The sequence below is a fragment of the Phaethon aethereus genome, assembly GCF_964289735.1.
Source record: "Phaethon aethereus genome assembly, chromosome: 6".
Taxonomy (NCBI): Eukaryota; Metazoa; Chordata; class Aves; order Phaethontiformes; family Phaethontidae; genus Phaethon; species Phaethon aethereus.
The window spans coordinates 12,875,365-12,895,814 of record NC_138580.1 but is presented as its reverse complement, the minus strand read 5'-3'; the positions used below and the strand labels follow the sequence as shown (position 1 = coordinate 12,895,814).

At 43.8% G+C, this 20,450-nt stretch overlaps 1 protein-coding gene across 1 annotated transcript in view; it reads left to right on the top strand.

Moving 5' to 3' along the window:
- The window catches only part of PDIA5 (protein disulfide isomerase family A member 5), a gene marked incomplete at its 3' end in the record, with an annotated part of 102,876 nt that overhangs the window by 15,430 nt on the left and 66,996 nt on the right, over nt 1–20,450 (top strand). The window contains exons 4-5 of the mRNA XM_082001503.1: nt 13,689–13,772; nt 14,547–14,592. Of these exons, the coding sequence (XP_081857629.1) occupies nt 13,689–13,772; nt 14,547–14,592 (130 nt within the window). The remainder of the gene's footprint in view (nt 1–13,688; nt 13,773–14,546; nt 14,593–20,450) is intronic.

Below are 20,450 nucleotides of genomic sequence, written 5' to 3'. Positions count from 1 at the left end.
CTGAAACTTTTTGTCTGTAACTGATCCCACATCATTCTGTGCAGTTTCTTCATAGCTGTAGGGAGCCTACATCTTACTGTCCTCTCTTCCTTTGGACCAGTGGTGGGTAATTGTTTTTTCCTTATTGCTGTTGTCACTTCTTTTCTGACAGTGTAGTTTCAGCCTGAAGCTGGAGTCACTTTCATGGAGGATATGTAGCATGGAAAGTCTGACTCCTCCAGTTTTCTCACAAGTTGGGGGAGGAGGATTCCCACATGTTGTGCCTCAGTTGGAGGGCAATGCAGTTGTGCTCCAACAGCAAAAGTTGCACAAACAACAGGGCTGTTTTCTTGGTTTTGAAGTGTCCACCTGCTTGTGTTTCTCAATAAAATGTCCTTTTGTTTTAGAGAACTTCTTCTGTGCTTGTAGGTTCATGGCAATTTTTAACGTGAAGGCAGGGAAACTTGTTTTTGTAAGCGGTTGTTTGTGTGGGAAGGAATGCACAAGTGTGTACTTTCTGGTCTGCAGATGGGAAAGCCTCCGCTTGGTTCTGCTCAATAGCACATTGTCTGTGGTTGTGTATCATAGTGCCTCTCTGCTTCTGCAGCTTTGAGAGCTTTGCCTGCAGGTGGCAAATCCCCCTTCCTGCCCTGCAGAGGGACAGCTTGCTGCCTGCCTGTGTGTTTGGGTGGATGCAATGGTATAAACAAATCATACACTGTGCACGGATAGAAGTCAACTCTGAAAATCATGTGCCTCCCTTAAAATTATACTTTTGAAACCAACCTCCATCCATCAAGCAGTGACCCAGAATAAGTCATTGGTAAATCAGAGTTAAAGTGCTTTTGTTGTTGGTTAACCTGTCTTGCTTTTTCCCTGCCACCAGGCAGGTATCTCTTCCGTGGAGTCCTCTGCTTCTGCCTTCTGTTTGCATTCTGTTGGGTTCATCCAAATGCACAGACACTTTCCTCTCTGACCGACTGATGGGGACAGTGTTCCAAGTCATCAGCTGGCAGAAAGCAGGGCTGCTCCTCAGAGATCAGTGAAGCGTGTACCACTTCCCACCTGCTGAAAAGCCAGCAAATAAATTGTATTGACCCTGACAAGAAGAAGGTGGCGTGGAGATCTGACATACCTCTGAAATCCAGTCTCCTTTTCTAACGAAAGCACTGATAAACAATTTTTGGCTGTCAGTAACGATGGCTAGCAAATAGGATACTGGGCCAGCTTCTTGACTTTAGTTTCTAATCAGCCCCATTTGTGACTGTGGAGTGGTTACTACCTTTTTATGTCTTCTACTTCTCTTTTGGTTTAGTCTACCTCTGTGTTGGGGGACTTACTGCATACTCTGTGTGTGTGCACGTGGCATGTGTGTGCAACTGCTGGAATGATGAGGCTGTTCATCTGGCCCTTCAAAATGCTGCTGTAAGACAACTAAGCAATAACCATCTCCAGGATTTATTTAGGTTCTGGGTAGGAGAAAGAAAGATCCAGTGTTTAAGACTTCAGTTTGAAATCCAGGGAAGTTTTGGCACTTAGTTCTGTGTGTCAGTCTCTGCTCCTGAGTTTGTAAGTGATGGTAAGGGAAATGTGTTATTTGGTTTTGTCGTAAAATAAACTTCAATTCTTCAAACCCTAATATGCTCTCCCTTTCCAAATGTTGTCATCTAAACCAAACTTTGTTATGGAATTTACTTGCAAGAAATGCATTTTAAAGTCTCCTCCAGGTAGTGCTTTAATACATTTCATAGGAAGCTTTGTACTTGCAGTGCCTTTCCTCTGCCCGTGGTGAGGAAATATTTAAGTTAAGCTTCCTTTCCATAATGAAAGGTGAGTTATTCCCAGAGAGTGAGGCAGCCTGGTGAAGGTCATGCTATAAGAGATTGAGAGACCTGGGAATAGATTTGTAGGTTCCCCAAATTTGCTTTGATGCCAGTAATATCACCATCAGATTGCCACTTACTGAGTGACAGGCAGTGGACAGGGTGCTGTAACATGGCAATAGCTGTAATTCTCTCTTCAAAGTTTGAGCAGTGCTTCCTTTCAGATCACTCGTTTGGGAACAACTTGGAAAAAAATAGATGACCTGTCCAACTGTAGCTGGGTATTTTTCAGAGATGTCTCTCTGTCCCTCCTTCCTGTAGGGGGATGTCATAACAGAGTTTGTGAACTTGCCTCATGGGGCAAGACGAGCTGGAAGAGTGGCAAAGGAGGTCTTGATGCATGCAAAAAAAATCCTGAAACAAATAGTTGAGCCTGAACCAAGTTTTGTGGTTGATTTGCTTGTTAAACCTTTAAAGCATTCTGAAATCAATCTTGTAGTGTTGAGGTAACTTTTAGCATTTTTTTTTTTTGCCTTGAAAGATTGTTTTCCTTTGCTTACTGCTTTTTTTTTTATATACATGTGTCTGCAAAAGTGCTGCCCACCTCACTGCAGTGATAATATGAGAGAGGCTGCAGTAGTTCTGTCTGTCACGAATCACAAAGGGCCAGTTGTAGGGCCTGAATAGCTGAGTCCTACTAGAGTTGCTCAACCTATTCTCCCACTGCAAGTATGCTGTGAAGCTTATTTGCAAGTCTTCATGCCGAAACAAACAGCACACAGATGCAGGGGTATTTACAGCACAGGCTCAATTTGTTTTACAAATATTGACAAGAAATGGCTTGTTTGGCAGCAATATTTAGCAGGGAATTTTGGCTTCGCTCTTCACATCCTGCTGTAGCGGACTACTTTGCCTCCACATCCAAGCATTGGCAAGGCTGGCATACATAGAGAGTTGTGGTTTGTGTCTCTGCTTCCCTGTGGCAATGACGGCAGTCTTTTTCTTTATTGGCAGCGCTTTTTTTGTTTCTTGTCATTCTCCTTCTTCCCCTCATTTTCAGGAAAAAGCAAGAACATATTGCTCCACCGATGGAAATCGATACGGATTGCTAAGTCTTGGCAGTATGTTCTATATTTCATACCGTGGAGGGGAGCGTGCAGGTTTGCAGCTGGAGGCAGGCAGCCCGAATTGCTGGCTTACGTGGAAACCATGCTCCTTGGCCTCGGCTTTTGTTAGGTCTGTGGTATGAGACAGAGGTTAGACTTGAGCTTTGAGTTCCAGGTTGAGTGGTCTCAGGGAGGTTAGTGTTTCAGCATAATGTGAGGAAATACTTGCTTTCTTGCCGCGATGGTTAGTGTAGAGGAGAAGATGTTGCCACTTAATTTGTCGCTTTGCGGCAGGGTAGCAGCGGTCCCCAGGGTGCCTGGGCTTAGGAGATGCGGGGCTGGGAAGTGCCTGGTACCTGCCTTCCCCGTGCAGTTAGGCTCACCTGTGTTAAGGGCCACGCTGGCTCAGGGCCACGCTGAGCGCAATGCGCGGAGGGACTCCCCTGCCTGCGGTATTGCAGACAAGGTCCTCGTTCATGGGAGGTTTCAGTCGGTGTGCGCAGGCAGGCAGACGCCTCTTGCAAGAGATGAAGGGGCAGCACGAGAATTGCTTGAGCATTGAAGTGGTCGCTGTTTGCTCCTGTGCGCTGAGATAGCGTACGTGGCTCAGTACACAATTAAACATGAAGCTATTTCAATCGTGAACAAAGACCCACAAACTATGTGACAAAAATACGTATTCTAGCCCTTCCACATTTTAACTAGGAAGTCCTTGCTGAGGCGTTTGATGTTGAATGAACAGCAGTGTGAGAGATGACAGAATATTGAATTAATAATGCTTGGTAAAATGCAATCTTCTGTGTGATGGCTACTTTTTGTTGCTGTCGGTTTGACCAGAGCACTTTCTGCTACCTTTTATTTATTTATTTCCTTCCTGCTATACCTGGTGCTTTGTTTCCGAGTTGAGGCTAACTGGTAGCAGGGGTAGAGCACAATGCCGCAGATTGGTAAATCTTCAGAGTGTCCCAGAGACGGATCAGTTGTCTTAGGAGCAGGTGGTTTCAGACTCATGTTTGGGGAGACTCTACATTAATAGGAGCTGAGAGTCCCAGCTTCTGTTCTGGTGCTGCGAATGATTCACTTGTTACTTTGTGCTGTTAAAAAAGATGTATCTGTTTTACAGGCAACTGTGTAAATATTGCCTGATTCATTAGTCAATGCTTATAAAGAGTTTGGAGAACTTCAAAAGGAGAAATGCTACAGCAGCACAAATGAGTGCTCTTCATTTAACGTGTTCAGATGCTATTGGGATGGGCATGTAAGCAAGCAGAGGGCTATTATTGAATTATTTTTAGTAGGAGGCTGATAGAAATTTTGAAATTGCAAGGGTTTCATAGGTTGAAAGCTTAAGAAGTCTGCAGAACAGAAAGCGTCTTGTCCTTTTGTGCGACCTCGGAGGTTGGATGCTGCTGACTGTAATCGCAGGTTGGGGTGTGGTGGAGCTGGTGTGTGCCGCACCAGCGGATGGATGGTCTCTCTGTGTGCTGCAGAGCCTCTGCGTCCCACAGTCCCTCATAGAAACCCCTGGCAAATCCTTATGGTGGCAAGTAAAAGATGCAAAGTAATGTGCCTGGGACACAGTAAGATGAAAGTACTACTTGAATGAAGATGAAATTTTTGTTGCTTGTCTCTAAAGCAGACAAAGCTCCAGTCCTAGTTTGTCCTGCCCCGAGGTCTGGTTTTGAAGAGTAGAGCAATCAATATAAAGTTATCCTCTAGCCTTCTTGAGCAGGTTTTGTGATAGATCATGGGGTGGCCAAGGGCTGATGTTACTTGGAAGAGTGTAACTAGTCTGGGTGAAGTGGAAAGAAAATAAAATGGCTTTGCTGAAGAGAAGAAAATGTGTTTGGCAGGCTGTAAAATGTGTTGTGGTCAGGTGCAGCTTTGAGGAGGTAGCAAGAGAGGTTGAAAATAGCTCTTTCCATCCTGAATGTGATTTAGTGAACACTCATGAGTTCTCTTGTACTGAATTGTCTTCATTTTGTTTTATTGACTATAACTCCTGCTCAATTGTGAACTAGTATTTTCAAAAAAGCACCCGTTTCTTTGGCTCTGGGTAATTATTCCCTGCTCAAACTTGCATGGTTCCCTTTACTGTAGGTCCCAAACATAAACAAAGCTGTGTGATTTCCATCTGCTGTCATAGCGCATGTGCTTGGCTTTAGCGCATCAGACTGCTAGGAAGAGGAAATGCCATCTGGTTAAAATGTCTGACTAATTTTTGGTTGGTTTTAATCCCACTTTTTCTGCTTTTGTGTGTTATTGTTGTCCCTTTTCTGTGTCCTGTGTGTCATTATTGTAGTCCTCATTCCTAGTAATTACTTGTTGTTGCAATCCCATGACACTTAGAATAAAGTTAAAACCATAATTTGACTGGTAAAGCAGCCCTTTCAAGGCTGTGCATCTAAACATGTGCTGGTTCAGGAGAGTGCCAAATCTAATGAGTCTTTTCTGGGATTTCCCTCCATTTCCGTGTTTATCTGCCCTTTAGATAAAATCTTCTTTCACAAATTTATAATTTCCTAATGCTTTCGTACACAAAGGCTTTACCCATGCACACAATCATAAATGAATTTGTTTAATGCCTTGAAATAGCAGGGAGGAATTTCAGAAATAAGGCTACTGGTACAGATGGCATTAAATGTCATTTTGCACTTTAGTTTCTACCTTCACTTCTATAAAGCCGATCAGAAGTAGGATTTATTTAAGAGAGTAAGGCTAGTCATCTTCCTTCCTTGTAGTTGAATTTTAAAGCTGATGAAAAGCTTTGAAATTGCAAATAAAAATGACCTGATCTAATGGGGAGAGAAAAAAGGAAGAAGAAAGCAGTGCTGTTCTTGCACTGATGCGACCTCTTCCATCCAAGTAGATTTGCAGTGTCTGGGATTTCTGCCTTTTTCTACAATTGCCTTGAAGACGAAGGGCAGCGGCAGCTCAGGAGCGATGGCACCTAATGTTAGGTGCTAGGCTGGGGGAAGTAGCAGGGGCTCCGTTTGCAGCTGGTCCAGGGGAAGTAAGCCAGGTATCCATCAGCAACACTTTGCAAGTGTAGTTATACTGACATGTGGTCCTTGTGTGGATGCAATTTATAGGGGCAAACTGTGCATTTGCAGCATAGATTTTCAATACCTTCCTCCTCTCTCTATCATAACCTGTCTGCAAGGTTAATCCTAATTCACGTTAAAGCCCTTTTATTTTACTGTAAGAGTCACCATGCAGGAAGTGCTATGCCAGTCTGAAAAAAATTCCTTTAAGTAAGCTTTCAGTTTCCATCGTAAACCCATTTAGCCTGCTGTACTGCATTTATTCAGAAATGCAGGGCATTTTAACTAAAATCCTCTGTAGTGCTTGGATGTGTGAGCCTGGGCTCATGTCTCAGTTTCATCGTAACCATGTGTGTTCCATGGGTTTTGCCTAGAATTGCTTATTAACTGTGACTGTTCAATGTTGCTGCTTTTCAGACTAAAATGAAGAGTGAGCGAGCTAAGATTTAATGTGAAGCTACCTCCATTTTCCTGCATTCAATACTTCATATAAAACATCCTCTAGCATCTTCTCCGGGCCCATAGTACAGGTAAAGGTCATAAAACAGATGCCAAGGGAGCGGTACAATGTGCTGCAGCATCTGTGTGCCCATGGGTGATACACTCAAAACCTGCCTTCACGGGGATCTTAAGATTAGCGTGAACTCGAAATAGAGTGGTGGTCGTCTTGTGTCCCAGGTTAGGACAGTGTCCCCTTGCACCAAGGTGTGTGGGTTAGAGGAGGTCTGGATGGGTCTGGTGAGGAAAGCCGCTGCTTTGCAAAGAGAGTTTGAGCGTTCAGCATTTCTGGAAGTTCCTGCAAAACCTTTGGTAGCCCCTGTGAATGTGTTCACATTATTTCTGTGCAGGTATGTGGGCTGCAGAGTGCCTCTTACTAATTTATATTTCCATGGAAAGTACCATTCGTTATACCTTCTTGACTTTCTGCAGCTTATAATTTTTCCCTTAATTGTTCTTCCTTGACAATACTTGTTACTTTTTTGTCTTGGGTTTCTTTCTGCTCTTTGGCTTGCTCTTGCTTGCAGTGAAAATTAATCTCATGGGTTTTAATTTTCAGAAAATACTTCTTTTTAATCTCATTCCTATAGATTCCTGGTCTCTCTAATTGACTAATGGGCACAGAGAGTCATTTGTATTGGGTGACGAGTGGTGCTGGGTCTCTGCAATACATGGGTTATTCTGTTTGCATTCCTGGCACGTTCCAGGGCAACGTTTGGAGCAGAAGGCTGCAATTGCCTCGTGGGTCACAGAGAGGCTTTTTGCTTCATTCTAGGGGAGAAATCAGGCCCTAAATTCAGATGAGACTCTGTCCTGTCAGTCTGCTAATCCTAATCTTTAATTCTTAACAGCAGCATGTTTTCTGGTTTCAGTTTTCATGCTCCCCCATCCCTTAAAAGATTCAAGCTTTTAATCTTCCGCATTGTTTGAGCGGCTCGTTTGTTCTGTGCTATGGAAACCTGTTGCTATTGTTACTTCTTTTGTAAGATAATTTCCATCAGGAATCTAGAATGGTGGCAAAATGTCGCTCTGGTTTCAAAGATAAATCTTGTGTTTTAAGCTTCACGTGCTGATTACTTCTGGGTCCTCTTCCTATTTTGGTGCCTGCATGTTCTTAAACCCCACTGAGGAGTGTGCAGAGCGCTGCGTATGGGCTTTCTGTTTGAGTAGATGTAAGCCATTACCATCCAGCAGCTGCTTAGCACAGCTCTTCGGAGAAGTGCTCTTGCAAGCTAGGCTGATGGTTTGAGAAGTGGTGGTTTGTTTTTTTTTTTTTTTTTTCCTTCTCTGATTTCAGATCTGTCTCAAGGGAGTGATACAGAAAGGTCTGGGATCATTAGAGAATATGAGGAGTCTTACAAATGTGACATACTGTCAGCCGCAGTAGTTGTGGCAGCTACAGCCCCAGGCTGGGAGGGACAAGGGAGGACGATGGAGAGGCAATGCCCGCAGCCTGAGGGGAGGAGAGTTTTGCAGGGCTTGGTCTGTTTTTGTTTGGTCAGCAAAGTACACAAGCTGCTGTAGTGCAAATGGGTCACACAAGTCCTTGTTGGGAGGGTGGGATTGATGACTGGAAGGAGCATAGTCGAAATCACATGTTGTCCCCAACAATGGCTAATGAATTGCATTTTTTATTTCAAAACCTCGTTGGAGCACATCTAACTACAACTGACTGTTAATGACTTCCTCTTTCAGATTAGGTTTGCAAGTGCAAATGTGGTTTTTATTTTTAGGTGGCTTGAGGAAATTTCTGGCGTTGACACTCCTTTTGCTGCTTTTTTGGGTCACAAGCTCAATTAGTTGTTTGGCAGAATCTCAACTCCATGCTTTCTCAGGATGTTCATCAGTCTGTTGTCTAGAGAGGGTATTCTCTGGAAGGTAGCCAGAGGGCATTGCAGAGGCTGCGCATTGGGCTGGGAAACCCTGTTTGATAATTTCCTTCTGAGGGCTGGTCAGAAATTGCAGTTGCACTTCCCTGAAGGTATAATTGGAGTTGTTCTCTGTGCAGTGGTTTTCACCATAAGGTAAAAGAGTGGAAGCAAGTAAACAACAATTCTCACAATAGTGAGAGAGCACGCTGGTAACATGACAGCTTTGGTACCTTCCAAAGCTTTTTCAGTGTTGGGAGGCTTGTTTTGTAGGCAGCCCTGCTTCTGCTCTGCCATGTCACCCTGCTCTCAGAACCTGTTCCTCCTCCTTACCTCAGTCTCGTCTCTTCCAGCTGTTGGGACAGTGACAGTGTTTGTCTCTACAGCCACTGATACAACACAGCCTCCATCACGTTGGGGTCTACAGGCACAATTGTGATATAAGGGACTTCCAAAGCATAATTTACGTGGATTTTTGAGCCCCATTTCAGGTGGAGAGACGTACAAATAGAAGAGAGAAAATCTGTTTACAAATAGTGGTTCACGTGTGGTTACATGATATGCTGATGGGGGAGTGAGATAGTTTTTGTGCAGGCAGATTTACTGACCTGGTTATTTAAATTGATGGCTGTCAGTGTTTTTATTAATCACTTCTCTTGTGCCTGGAAACACTGTAGGTATGGATGAAAAAGAAGGCTGGGTCCAGTCTGTGTTGAAAGTGTTAGTAGATGCCAGCGCCATGGCATTGAAGTGGTGTGGCCACACAGCATGTGCACACACTGCTATTATATTGGCAACTGGAGACATGAACTTTTTTTGGATGGCATTTTCGTTATTTCCTCAGAGGGGATTTGACAGTCATCCCAGATCCTTTCTCCCCAGAGGCTGATGTGGTTGTAGGGCTGTTTTCCCTTCTTGATGAGAAGCCAACAGGCAGCATTACGTGATAAGGGAAATAATTAGGGAGCTGTGGACGAGCTTATATGTGCTCGTGAGAGAAGTTGGTGCTGAGGATGTTTGGTCTTACCTTGCTGCCTGCCAGGACAGTATTGAATTCGCCCCAAGGGGAGTGTTTTGGACTGCCACCTCCTGGCACCATCTCTTACTTGGGATCCATCCAGCTCAGACTTCTTAAACCTATGTGGACTTACTGCAGCCAAACTCCTGGATCTTACTTTGCGTCCCTCATGTCTAGCTTTGTCCTCTGTTCTTTCTGTCTCCAAACTACCTTGCCACATTGCTGCAAAAACCTTTCTCTGGGTTGCTTCTGCCACTGGGGACTGCCATCAGTCTCTCTCACTACTTTTCTGTCCTTATGGCCACCAGCTGCCAGGCCTGTGGGCAGCCCTGCACAGGCAGAGCATCCTGCGCTGCTGTTGAGGAGCACCCATTGTCACGTCCCCTTCGGGTGCTGGCTTTGCTGGTGGTGAGCCAAAGGAGGTCAGATCTTCTTCGCAAGCCCCTCGCCCTCCTCCTTCCCCGGTAACAGCTGGCTGCCTGTGCGAAGTGATTATTCACGCGTGCTAACAGTGACAGGGGACCCCAGGGGTTTACAGGGACCGCTCCAGCTGGGCTCCCTGCCAGCTCCATCGTAACCCCAAATGGCAGAAGTGTCTCCCAGTAGAGTAGATAGAGATGTGGATGAAAAGGGGTGAAGTATTCTGCAATGCACAGTCTTTGTTGTTATTTAGACTTCTTGCTTGGTTAGGTCAACTTGGATCTTTCAGTTTATCATTTTTTTTAACAAGCTGTATGTGCTTCTCCTGCAAAACAGCATTTTGGATCCCCGGTTTGGTTTTGTGGGAAGGGGAAGCATGGGGAACATGCCTATGGGAGTGGAAGGAAGCCATGCCATCATGCTCACTTAAGGTTTGATCTTATTACCACGTAGCCAGCTGCTGGTTAGGTCCTTTATGGTATCGCAGATAGGTTAATGTTTTGGATGATTTTCCACAGAGATAAAGCTGTGTGATTTGTAGGACTGCCTGCAGGCAAAGCAGGGGTCCCTTCGGCAGTAGCACAGCAGGGACCTGCAAGGGTTCAAATTGCTCTGGGCAGAAATGGCACGAGGCAGCCAAGGATGGCTGCTGGGGGCACATTGCTGACCTCAGCCTCAAACCAGTATTTCCTGAGCCTGGTGCCTTATCTTGAGGGTCTTGGCCTGGGTGGTACAGTGTTGATTTTGGGGGTGGTTTCTGGCTTTTTAGGTTTTAGGGTTTTGTTGTTTTTCCTTTTTTTTTTCTTCCTTTTTTTTTCTTCTAGTCTTTCTAACAAACTCTGACACTGCCTCTTCAAGTGGTATAATTAAATTGCAAGAACTGGAGACCTAATTACCCTCTGCCATGTGAGAGTTGAGGAGCTCATCTTCAGAGAGAGGCTGCTGGCTGAGATCCAAAAGAGAGGAATCTCAGAGCAGAGACTGCATCTGTGTTGATATTTACTCTTATTAAGGATAATGGTCATTACCAAGTGATGTCAGAGCAGGTTGCTCTTTGCAGGTTATTTTTGTCTGGCTGTAAGTGAAAGCAGAAGGAAAAGCAGAGCAGGTCTATCTCTGCCATTTTGGTACATCTCCTTTTTGGCTTCTTCCAAAGAATCATTAGTACAGCATCTGAGTTGATGGGTCTGTCATGTGCAAAAATCTGCACTGATGCATGAAAAAATTACTGATACGTATTTAGACACTTCCTATTCTGGGAATTTGCTCCTCTTCATTCCTTGCATCAGTGCAGATAGCTTGCATAAACAGACTAAACTCTCAATGCAGTGGTGCAGAGAATCTGCCCACTAAATGGTAAGAGACATACTGGAGCAAACTGCTGCTTTCTTTCCTGCAATAATGGATGTGCATTCGAGCAGCTATGTGAATCTCTACAAATGTAGCCAACCTGAAAGCAGGGCAGCTTTAGATCCTGTTTCCTTCTTTCTTTGTTCTCATAAAAACTCATGCAAACAGAAAATGAATTGTTAAGGGTTGGAGTGTTAGGAGTTGCTTAGCTGCTTGCTCACAGGTACATCTTAGTAATGTTTTGTAGGCTTTTTCAACTATAAACCTTGCACAACTTTTTTAAGATGGGTATCTGGATCTCTAAATGATGCACAAGGAAGAACTACTCTATTTTTCCCCACGTGGTTTGAAGTTGCACCAAACTGGTGGCAGAACTGGCAACAGAATTGCCTTGATACCCGTTTTGGCCCTCTACTGATGCCAGAACAATTGTCTGCACATCTTGGGGTTTGATGGACCCTGTTGCTGGAGGTAGGTTTCAGCATTACACTTGTTCATCTCAACCACCTAACATTTGTCTTGGCAAGGCTGAGATGGCTGGAAATATATGTGTATCCTGGGGACATTTGGGAGTGTCTAGAAGAGCATTTACAAATGTTGACTGTGGTGTGGGCTGATTTTAGTTAGCTGTCTGGCAGCCAGCTCCAGCAGGGCCACAAGGGCTGCTCCGTGCCTCTAGATCTGTCTGGGGTAAAATGGGAGGATGATTTGAAACTGGTGCCGCCTCCTAAGAATCCCTGACAGAGTCACTTAGGTTTAGCCCATGGGACTGTTGGAGGACTGCAGGTGAGAGAAGACAGGATGTTTCTGGGCCCCAGGTTTGATGTTGCTGCAGACTTTCTGTACAAACTCCACGTGGCAAACCAGCTTTTTGGCAAAATCCAAATCCAGGCTATTTGTTTCGTAATTTAGTTTTGTTACAAGTGAGAGACTATAATTCTATTAAATGAACAGATGACATGTTTTAGCTCTACCTTCCACTGCAGTCTGGGGAAAACAAAGATGCCGCAGACAACAGGAAAATAACTGTCTTCTCAGGCTCAAATCTTCAGACTCCTGGAGAGGCAAAGAAAACATTTACAGATTACAGTGACCAGCTTTGGCTAGCATCTGAAAACACAGAACTGACATGAATTCAGTAAGACTCTTCAGATAAACATGCTTCTATTCAATTGGGATTAAAGGTGCTGCTCCCTGGTGAAGTAGTTGCATGCTTTGTTAGTTCCTTAAAATGCTCATTTCTGTCTTCAACATAATATTCTGATTTTGATGCATGTGTCCATAGCATCCCTCCCTCCTCATTTCCATCTACAATAAGCATTTGGGAAGTTTCCACAAAGCCGTGCTCTCATCTGCAGCACACTGAACTTGTTTGTTCAACAACTGTTTGTTGTTCCTCACATTTGCAGAAAGGCAGCTAGTGAACACTGGGAGAATTAGCACCAGTGCTGGCAGCAGCACTTAATTTGGTGGGGCTCTTGCAACCCTTGCATTTCAGTGTCTCTAATGTGTCTCTAATCAGTTTAAACTTGATGGGTTTTCAGTGTTTTCATTTTCTAAATTGATTTATCTGCGTAAAAGGTACAAGTTGTCCTCTGCTGGGAACAAGTTTCCAAGCTTTTTAATCTTGCTGTTTGTCAATGCAAAGAATAATGTTGTCAATGTGAATCATCCTCTTTTCTTTGTAGTTGTGCTGTTTCACTCATCTCCCCAGGTCTTAGACTTCATATCCACTTCAGCTTGAAGTATCCTTATAGCTTCACTTCTGCATTATTTAGGACAGCAGTTAGGCCACGAAGACCCTTCACCTGCCTACCTAAGTGAATGTATGTGCAGTTTTCTCCCATGACCCTTCTCTCTTCTTCAGCTCAGCGTGATCTGGTGCTGGAAGCGATTCACTCTTGTTCAGTTTGAAAGCCACCTCCAGCAGGTCTGCTGTTACCTGCCTAATTCTAATTCTTCAGGAGCTGTGGCAGATGGTCCTTACCTCCACTTGCCAGGTGTGGCTCCAGGACACATCCCCTAGAGTTGGATGGGATTGCTGGGCTTGAGGCTCCAGAGTTTGAATTGGTTTTTGTTTTCTGCAGACCCTTTTTAAGGCTAGCCACTTGTCATCTGGGCTTGAAGATGATTCTTTTTGGTTTTGAGTTATCTTCTGCTGCATATAAAAGCTGACCTGCTCTTTCTTTTTGAATCTTTTTACAAACAGTGCTCTTTGACCATCGCCCTAACAGTAGGACAGTCTTCTTGAAAACTTGACTTCCTAAATTTTATGTTAATCCCATGGACAGAAGGTCTGCTGAGGTACTCGGACATGCTAGAATGGTCTCCTTTGCCACTGGTTCAGGCCTGGCTCTGGAATGTGGTTTTAACACAGTTCACTGTGTCCTGACCAAGCAAATGGAGAAATTAAATTGGCTAATGCAGCTTTCCACAATGCTTGTCCTACAAACTTAGCTGAACAGCTTCCAAATTACTGTTAGTTGCAACTGATGAGGAAGCACGGCAATGAGTTTTCAGAACTGAATGCATTTGATTTCCTTTCTTGTAACCATTTTTCTTCCAATATGTGTTTTTTGCAGTGATACTGAAAGCCGAAAATTATGCAAGAAGATGAAAGTAGATCCTAATTCAAAGGAGAAAGGAGTGGAATTACTCCATTATAAGTGAGTGTTGGTCTGGGATTTGTAGTTCCTAACTGTTGATGCCCCTGTTAGGATCATTTGTTCTCCTTGCAGCTCCATAATGCTGCAGCATTAAAACTTCTTATTTTTTATCCTTTGACATGTGAAATTGATTGCTGTTTATTCAGTTTGCAAGCATGTGTTGTGACAGAAGTTGAGATAAATTTATTCTGCTGTTGAATAGAGTACACTAAAAGCACGAGCAGGGCCTGGGAGAGATGCCCAATGGATGAAAACGACTCAATGTACAGGGCTGATGCCTGAAATCTGAGCTTTCTTACTTTCTCTGTCACATGCCTACTGGCATGTGCCTTGGGCAAGTTGCTTCACCTCTCTGTTCTTGCTTTCATGACTTGAGATAGTACTTTGTAAAGTCAGTAGAGAAAAGCAAGTGTTGTGAGACAGCAAGAGATTCTTTTCCTGGTAATAATAGGAGTGGGAGTATTGTTAAGTGTAAGAGACACCAAGCAGCTGCATCTCCATCTCCAAAGATCATGCCTTAGTAACTATTCTTGTTAAAGTATCAAGGAGGAAATTATTTACTAGAAACCTGTTTGCTCTACACTCTGTTTTGCACCCTCCCTTTTTCCTTACTCCCCCCCCCCCCCCCCAATTACTAAACTGTAAATTTTACCTAGTTCTGTGGCTTCGGCATGATAATGTTATTCTGGTTAGTGAGAAGTGAGAGAGAGCAGCTGCATGGTTTCCAGCAACATTACTGTAAGTTAACACTATTCCTCACTCCTTGTTCAACAGGGATGGTGCATTTCATACTGAATATAACAGAGCGGTCACATTGAAGGTAAATTTAAATATTTGATTATTATTCTTTTGGTTTTGCCAGATATGGGGGAGATATTTGTGGATTAAAAACAGATGTTGGTACTTTTTTATGCTGAAGGCATGAAAGGGAGTGGTTTAATCTTCATAAACAGCTGTCAGAATGACCTAAAGGTTTTTTTGTGTGTGTATGTGTTTGTCAACCACAAATCCAGGAAAACTGTATATTATTAAAAAGATTGAACCGATGTTGAACTGTAATGTAAATTGCGAGTTAACTTGCAGGCTGGTAACAAATAGGGATTTTCTTGTTTTGATTACAGTTGCTGTTAAAGGCAGTGAATTAGCTGATACTGCATTTTGATAAGGAGTGCTCTGAGGTTTTTAGGTTGTGTGTTTATAAACTGAGTGGCCTTATCTTTTACTGGATTATGGAACACTAGTTCCTATGGATGTGCCCTGAGTGTAGCAGGGATAAAATGACCTTCCTTCTCCTGAAAACCTTGACACAAAGCAACAGAAAGCAACGTTCTGTGAGGGCAGTGGAAGGAGGAAGACATGAAATGTGAAACATATGTGTAGTTCTTGATGACTGTGGAAACGGTGGACTAAAAGCACAGTAAGCAGGCTGAAAGCATGCAGCCTTCCTCTGCGAGGCCCTGGTGAAGCACTGGGAGTATCTTCACGTGAGACTGCAGCCCTGTGGTTACTTGGCTTCCAGAAATGACTTCTGTCCAGCTCTGATGCCCCATTCCCATTTGTCTTCCTCCTCCGGCAAATACAGGCTCTGCACCATCGTTGGTCTTGTGGAGGCTTCATGACACCCCGCCAGGCTGACATCATTACATTTGCTTCCCCTTTCTGGTTGTTCAGACGTTTGGCCTGGGATGGAGAAAAGCCTGTGTGAGATGCTACATGAACCCAAGTCTGTCAGAGTGGCTGTTCCAAAGCACGCTCGCTCTAGACCTGCGTTCTACAGCCAGAGTTGTTGTGGGGTAGCTGGTGGGGGTCTGGCTTGGAAGCGTGCCCTGGCTTGAATCATCCACTCAGCCTGCACTTGGGGTCATCATGCAGGATTCGCCTGAGGTGGGGAGAGGACTCTGTATCTTCCCATCTCCTGCAGTAGAAATCTTGCCTGGCAGTAGGAAGGATGATGTTAGATACCCAGCCTAATCAGCAAGTGCCTGAAGCTCCTTCTGTGCTTAGTGAGGAAATGCATCTGGTGAATTTTTGTCCTTCTTAGTGGGTGGTAGGGCAAGGGAGACTTGTTAGTTGCCTAAATTTGGGTGGTTTGAACAATGCATGACATATCTTTCCTGTCCTCCGTGAAGTGGTGCAACCAGGAACTAGGGCTGTGACTCCTCCTTACAGGTTGGATCAGCTGGAAAGCACCTGTGGAGCCCCAGGGCGTGTGGCCTCAGAGGCAGTCATAGCACAACAGGAACCATACCATTTAATCTTTCAGTTGCTGTTTTGTGATGAGCGTTTCCGCCTTTCCTTGTTGCCCTGCCTACTGGGGAGAAGGAAGCAGCATCCCGTGGGCAGTGATGTGTGATTCCAGTGTGGGTGGAAGAGGGGGTTTTGAAGCTTCCTCTCTCTAGGAGCTCCAGTCTTTCTTAATTTAACTGTCCCTGCGAAACCAGCTGCTAACGATTTGCAGGTTGGATGGTGCATCAGAGCTGGGCAGTGGTCAAAGAACTCAGCTGAATGTTTACATGTTCTGCTGCTCACAACTGCCTGAATATTTTCTGTATTTCTCCCTCTATACCACTGCTTCTCCCTGTTTTCTTCTGTTGAGGCAGTGACCTTTCTCTCTCTCAGCAGCGTTTGTCAGAGGTCTCCCAGTACATTACAAAGAGCGAGCAGCAAAGCAACACGGTTATGTAGGGTATCATACCCATTTTACAGACAGGTGGACACACTGGAGAAAAGGGAGATTACAGGATTTTTTTCACACTATTCAGCAAGCTTATGGCAATAAAACTCGGATCTTCTTTCCAGGCACCCGGTAGACATTTTAATATATGTATGACATTTTGGGGAATGATGGACACAGCTCTGAAGAACTGTAAAAGGATTCTTCTGAAGTAATCAGCAATTTCATAGATGTTGCTGATCCAGCTGATAGTGTACTTGGGTTTTTAAGAAAAACCTTTCACTTCTTAAAGTAACTAAATCCTTATGTAATTAGCAGAGATGCCCTTGTGGGTTTACTGTTAGAAAAATGAGGAATAGGTAGCTCAGTGTGCACAGCGGGGGCAAGGTAGTTAGCAGTCAGAACCTCCTGCTGCTGAGACCTGTGTTAGGATCTGAGGTGTTTGGGGTATCTGGTAAAGGGAGGTGAACTGCAAGATAACAAAGTTTGGTGATGCAAAATTGTTAGGAATAGTTTTAAAAGAGTATTCCCAACTCTTTGCAGAAGGGTTTAGGTTCTCACAATACCAAGTGGCTTGTTGATATGAAAGTAGGAACTTGCAGAGTAATGAACCTGAGAGGGAAGGAAAGGACACAGCTCCGACTATGCTGGAGTAATGCAGGCTGTTGTAATGGGTTTTGACTTACCAGTCAGGACAGCAATAGGCTTGAAAATGTTGGCCCTGTGCTTAACAGTACTTAAAAGTCAAATGATTAGGAAAGGAACAGAGAAAGGAAGAAAGAAACATTATTGCACCATCTGAGTCCATTGGGTTCCTTCATCTTGTGTCTTGAATGTGATTCTGTGCCCCATCAAGTGAAAGGTGTAGAAGTACTGTAGAAGGTGAGTGAGGATGATCAGAGGCACAAATGGCTTGACTATTTATGTGAAGATCCTTGGGCTTGGAAAAAAGGACAACTGGAGGTGATTATGATAGATACTTGTATAGCTGAGTAGCTTGAAAAAGGAGATGATTACCTGTGGCATTTTGGGGCGGCTGATTTGAAACAAATAATCACAACATTTAAAAAAAAAAGTTTTGGAACTTGTAGCTACATGTTGTGAAAGCCAAGAATTTAAGAGTTTTAAGAACAGTTTTAGATAGTCATAAGGCTAGATCCATTGATAGTCAGCAAGCACAGAGATCCAAATACAACAGCTGGTGCAGAGTCCATAAACTTAATTACTTTTTGCCAGAAATTGAGAGCATATGCCAGTGTATGCTATGTAAGAATGGTACTAGTATAGTTTTTCCCCCAAGTATCTGTAGTCAGCTGCTGTTGGAGACTTAAGCTTAGATCAGTCTTTGATCTTAACTGGTATGTCTGTTTGTACATTGCTTTAGCTACACCATGTCTTAATCCTCAATAGTGCCATAAAGCAAGTATGCAGGCTATGTTACATGATGAAGACTTTTCTGGAGGATAAAGTACAGGGAAAGTTTTACTCTCTCTTTAAAATGGAGAAAACTCATTAAAGTACAAATCTGCTCAGTACTAGCAAAGGGAATAGACTAACCCAATAAATCGGTCCTGCTCTAAAACCTGAATCTTTTTTAAATTTGCTGTTGTAAAGAGTGCGTGTGTGAAATCAAGACGTCTTTTTCTTAGCGTCCCTACTGCATTATACTTCAAAGGAGTGAAAAGTACAGGGATGTGTTTCTATATATACTTTTTTTTCAGGTTAAAACCCAGGTCCATATATGATAGCCAGCTATTGTGCTGTTACAACTTGCTTGCTTTTAAGCAGTGTAGGCTGGATGAAGCCAGGTCCTGTATTCTGCTGAATCGATGTTTAAGGTTCAAAGTTGTCGCACGGGTTCGGGCAGCAGGTTACAACCCAGCATGGCTCTGTTGGTGCTGTGAGGTCAAAGTGGGTGCTGACCACATCATGGCAGGACAGGAACGTAGCTGGTTCTTCAACGTGGTGGTTGCTGTGGCCCGGACCTTGCTTTGGTCTCTGACCCAGCAGCCTGGGGACTACTGCTTTCTGTGATTAGGAAGTGCTGTGTTTGTTTGGGGGGGGTTCTTTCCTATTTAAAGGCACACACAGGAAGTTCACTTCACCACACGGAGTAATGAGTGCAAGGCAACGTACTGCCTGCTCCTGCCAGAAGACATTACACATCTAATTTTTTCTCTCTTGGCTGAGAGGGAGAGGCTGGATGAATTAAATCTCTTTAATCCCCCATCCTCTAACCACATCTGTTTCTACATGACTGAACTTGGCATGCAGGAATTCTTGAAACTAGCAGAGTCAATTGCACTCATTAACTGTTTAAAATGTTGACCCCCTCTCTCCTCCCCTCCAGTGTGTTGAGGTCTGTGCAGACTGAGAGCATGCAGAACTTGTTCTACATTTAGGAAAGCTATGTCATCTCCCCTATTTTGTTCTTTTCTCTCCTTTCCCCATATATTATTACTGTCTTAGAGCATCATTTGGGATGTTAATGCCTCTGGTTTTAGACATTTTTACAGCTGTTACTCCATTATAAGTTACTTGATTTTATTTTTTTTTCTACCTAGCTCCTTTCTCTGCTAATACCATATTAAAACAAATTTCTTCTTGAAGTGTTTGTGCTCTCAGCACTACTACCTCACCCCTTAGGTCTTCTTACTGTGTACATTAAATGCTTTGCTTGCTGTCTAGTCACTAATATATACTGCCTCTTGTGATAAGACAAATCTCTTCAATATTAGCCATGCAAGTAGACAGAAGCATAAAGGCAATAAATGGATCCTGCCATAAGCTGTGAATCCTCCTGAGCATTGCAGTACCAAGTGAGATGCAGGAAAATGAGCTGAACTCCACTCTCTGCTGATGAGCTGTTGGGATGTTGTACCAGAGCAGACCTACCAAAGGCAGAGAGGTGGCAAAAGTGTCTCTCAGACTAAGTGGCACATGTCACCAGGCATGCTGCTAACCTGCTTTTGAGAAAGTGAAGTACAAACCTAGGCTTTTAGATGGATGCTCTTGACGTGTGTTAGTATATACTCAGCTCTGTTCTTCAGTCGTGAGCTGCTTTGGCAAAATATCCCATGCGCTGAAAAAGGCTTTAATGAAGCTTTTCCTTGCTCCATCTCCAAGTAAGTTCACTTAGAGCTGTGGCAGCATCACCCACTCACCCTTACATTGAAGGAAGCTCCTCAGGAGCCTCACTGTGTTAATGGTGTGGCAGAGATCCTGTCTGGGAGCAGACATGGACCTACAAGGAATGCCACAGAGAAAGAAATGGGGTCAATTTGAGTGGTGAATGAACACAGAAAAGCAAGTGTTATGTTTATGTTATGTTAGAGCATAGACATCCAAGGATAATGGTGATCAAGCCTGTGTTTCATGTACAGCTGGAAATGGGGGACAGTGCAACTTCAGGAATCCACAGACAGCTAGCGTCTCATTGACTTTGGAGGGCTGGAGTTTTCCTCAGACTCGGGCTGAAAATTCCCTTTTCTGTTGTCACGTTTGCTTCTTACTCTCCTACTTAAAAATCCATTGAGTACAGTTTCTAGGTAGATGGGTCATAGAGGGAACTATTGGTGGGTTATTCTTCCTTTGACCAAATAAGCAGTTTGATCTTTAAGTGTGGAGTTTATTGCTTTTGGTCACAGCAAGAATCATTGTGCTCTCCAACTAGTCCTATAGGATTCAAGGGTCAGATATGGTGAAGGGCATGGGAGCCTGACCTCTACATAAAGAGAAATCTTTCCTGCTAAGCCAGGGAGTAGCTGTGGAACTATTGCAGATTTAGTACCACTGAAAGAGCTTTCTGAAGGATCCTTGAAACTACTGTGTGTGTGCTGGTCTACTTCCACACTGTTTTCCCCAGTTTTATAGGTGAAATGGAAACTAGTAAGTTGGGATATCAGTTACAAGGAAGGTACACACACCCACGTATCACTAGGTTCTGCAGTAGGAGGTTTGTGTTCCTGTGCATTAGAGCAGATGAGTCTATGAGCAGAAAAGCA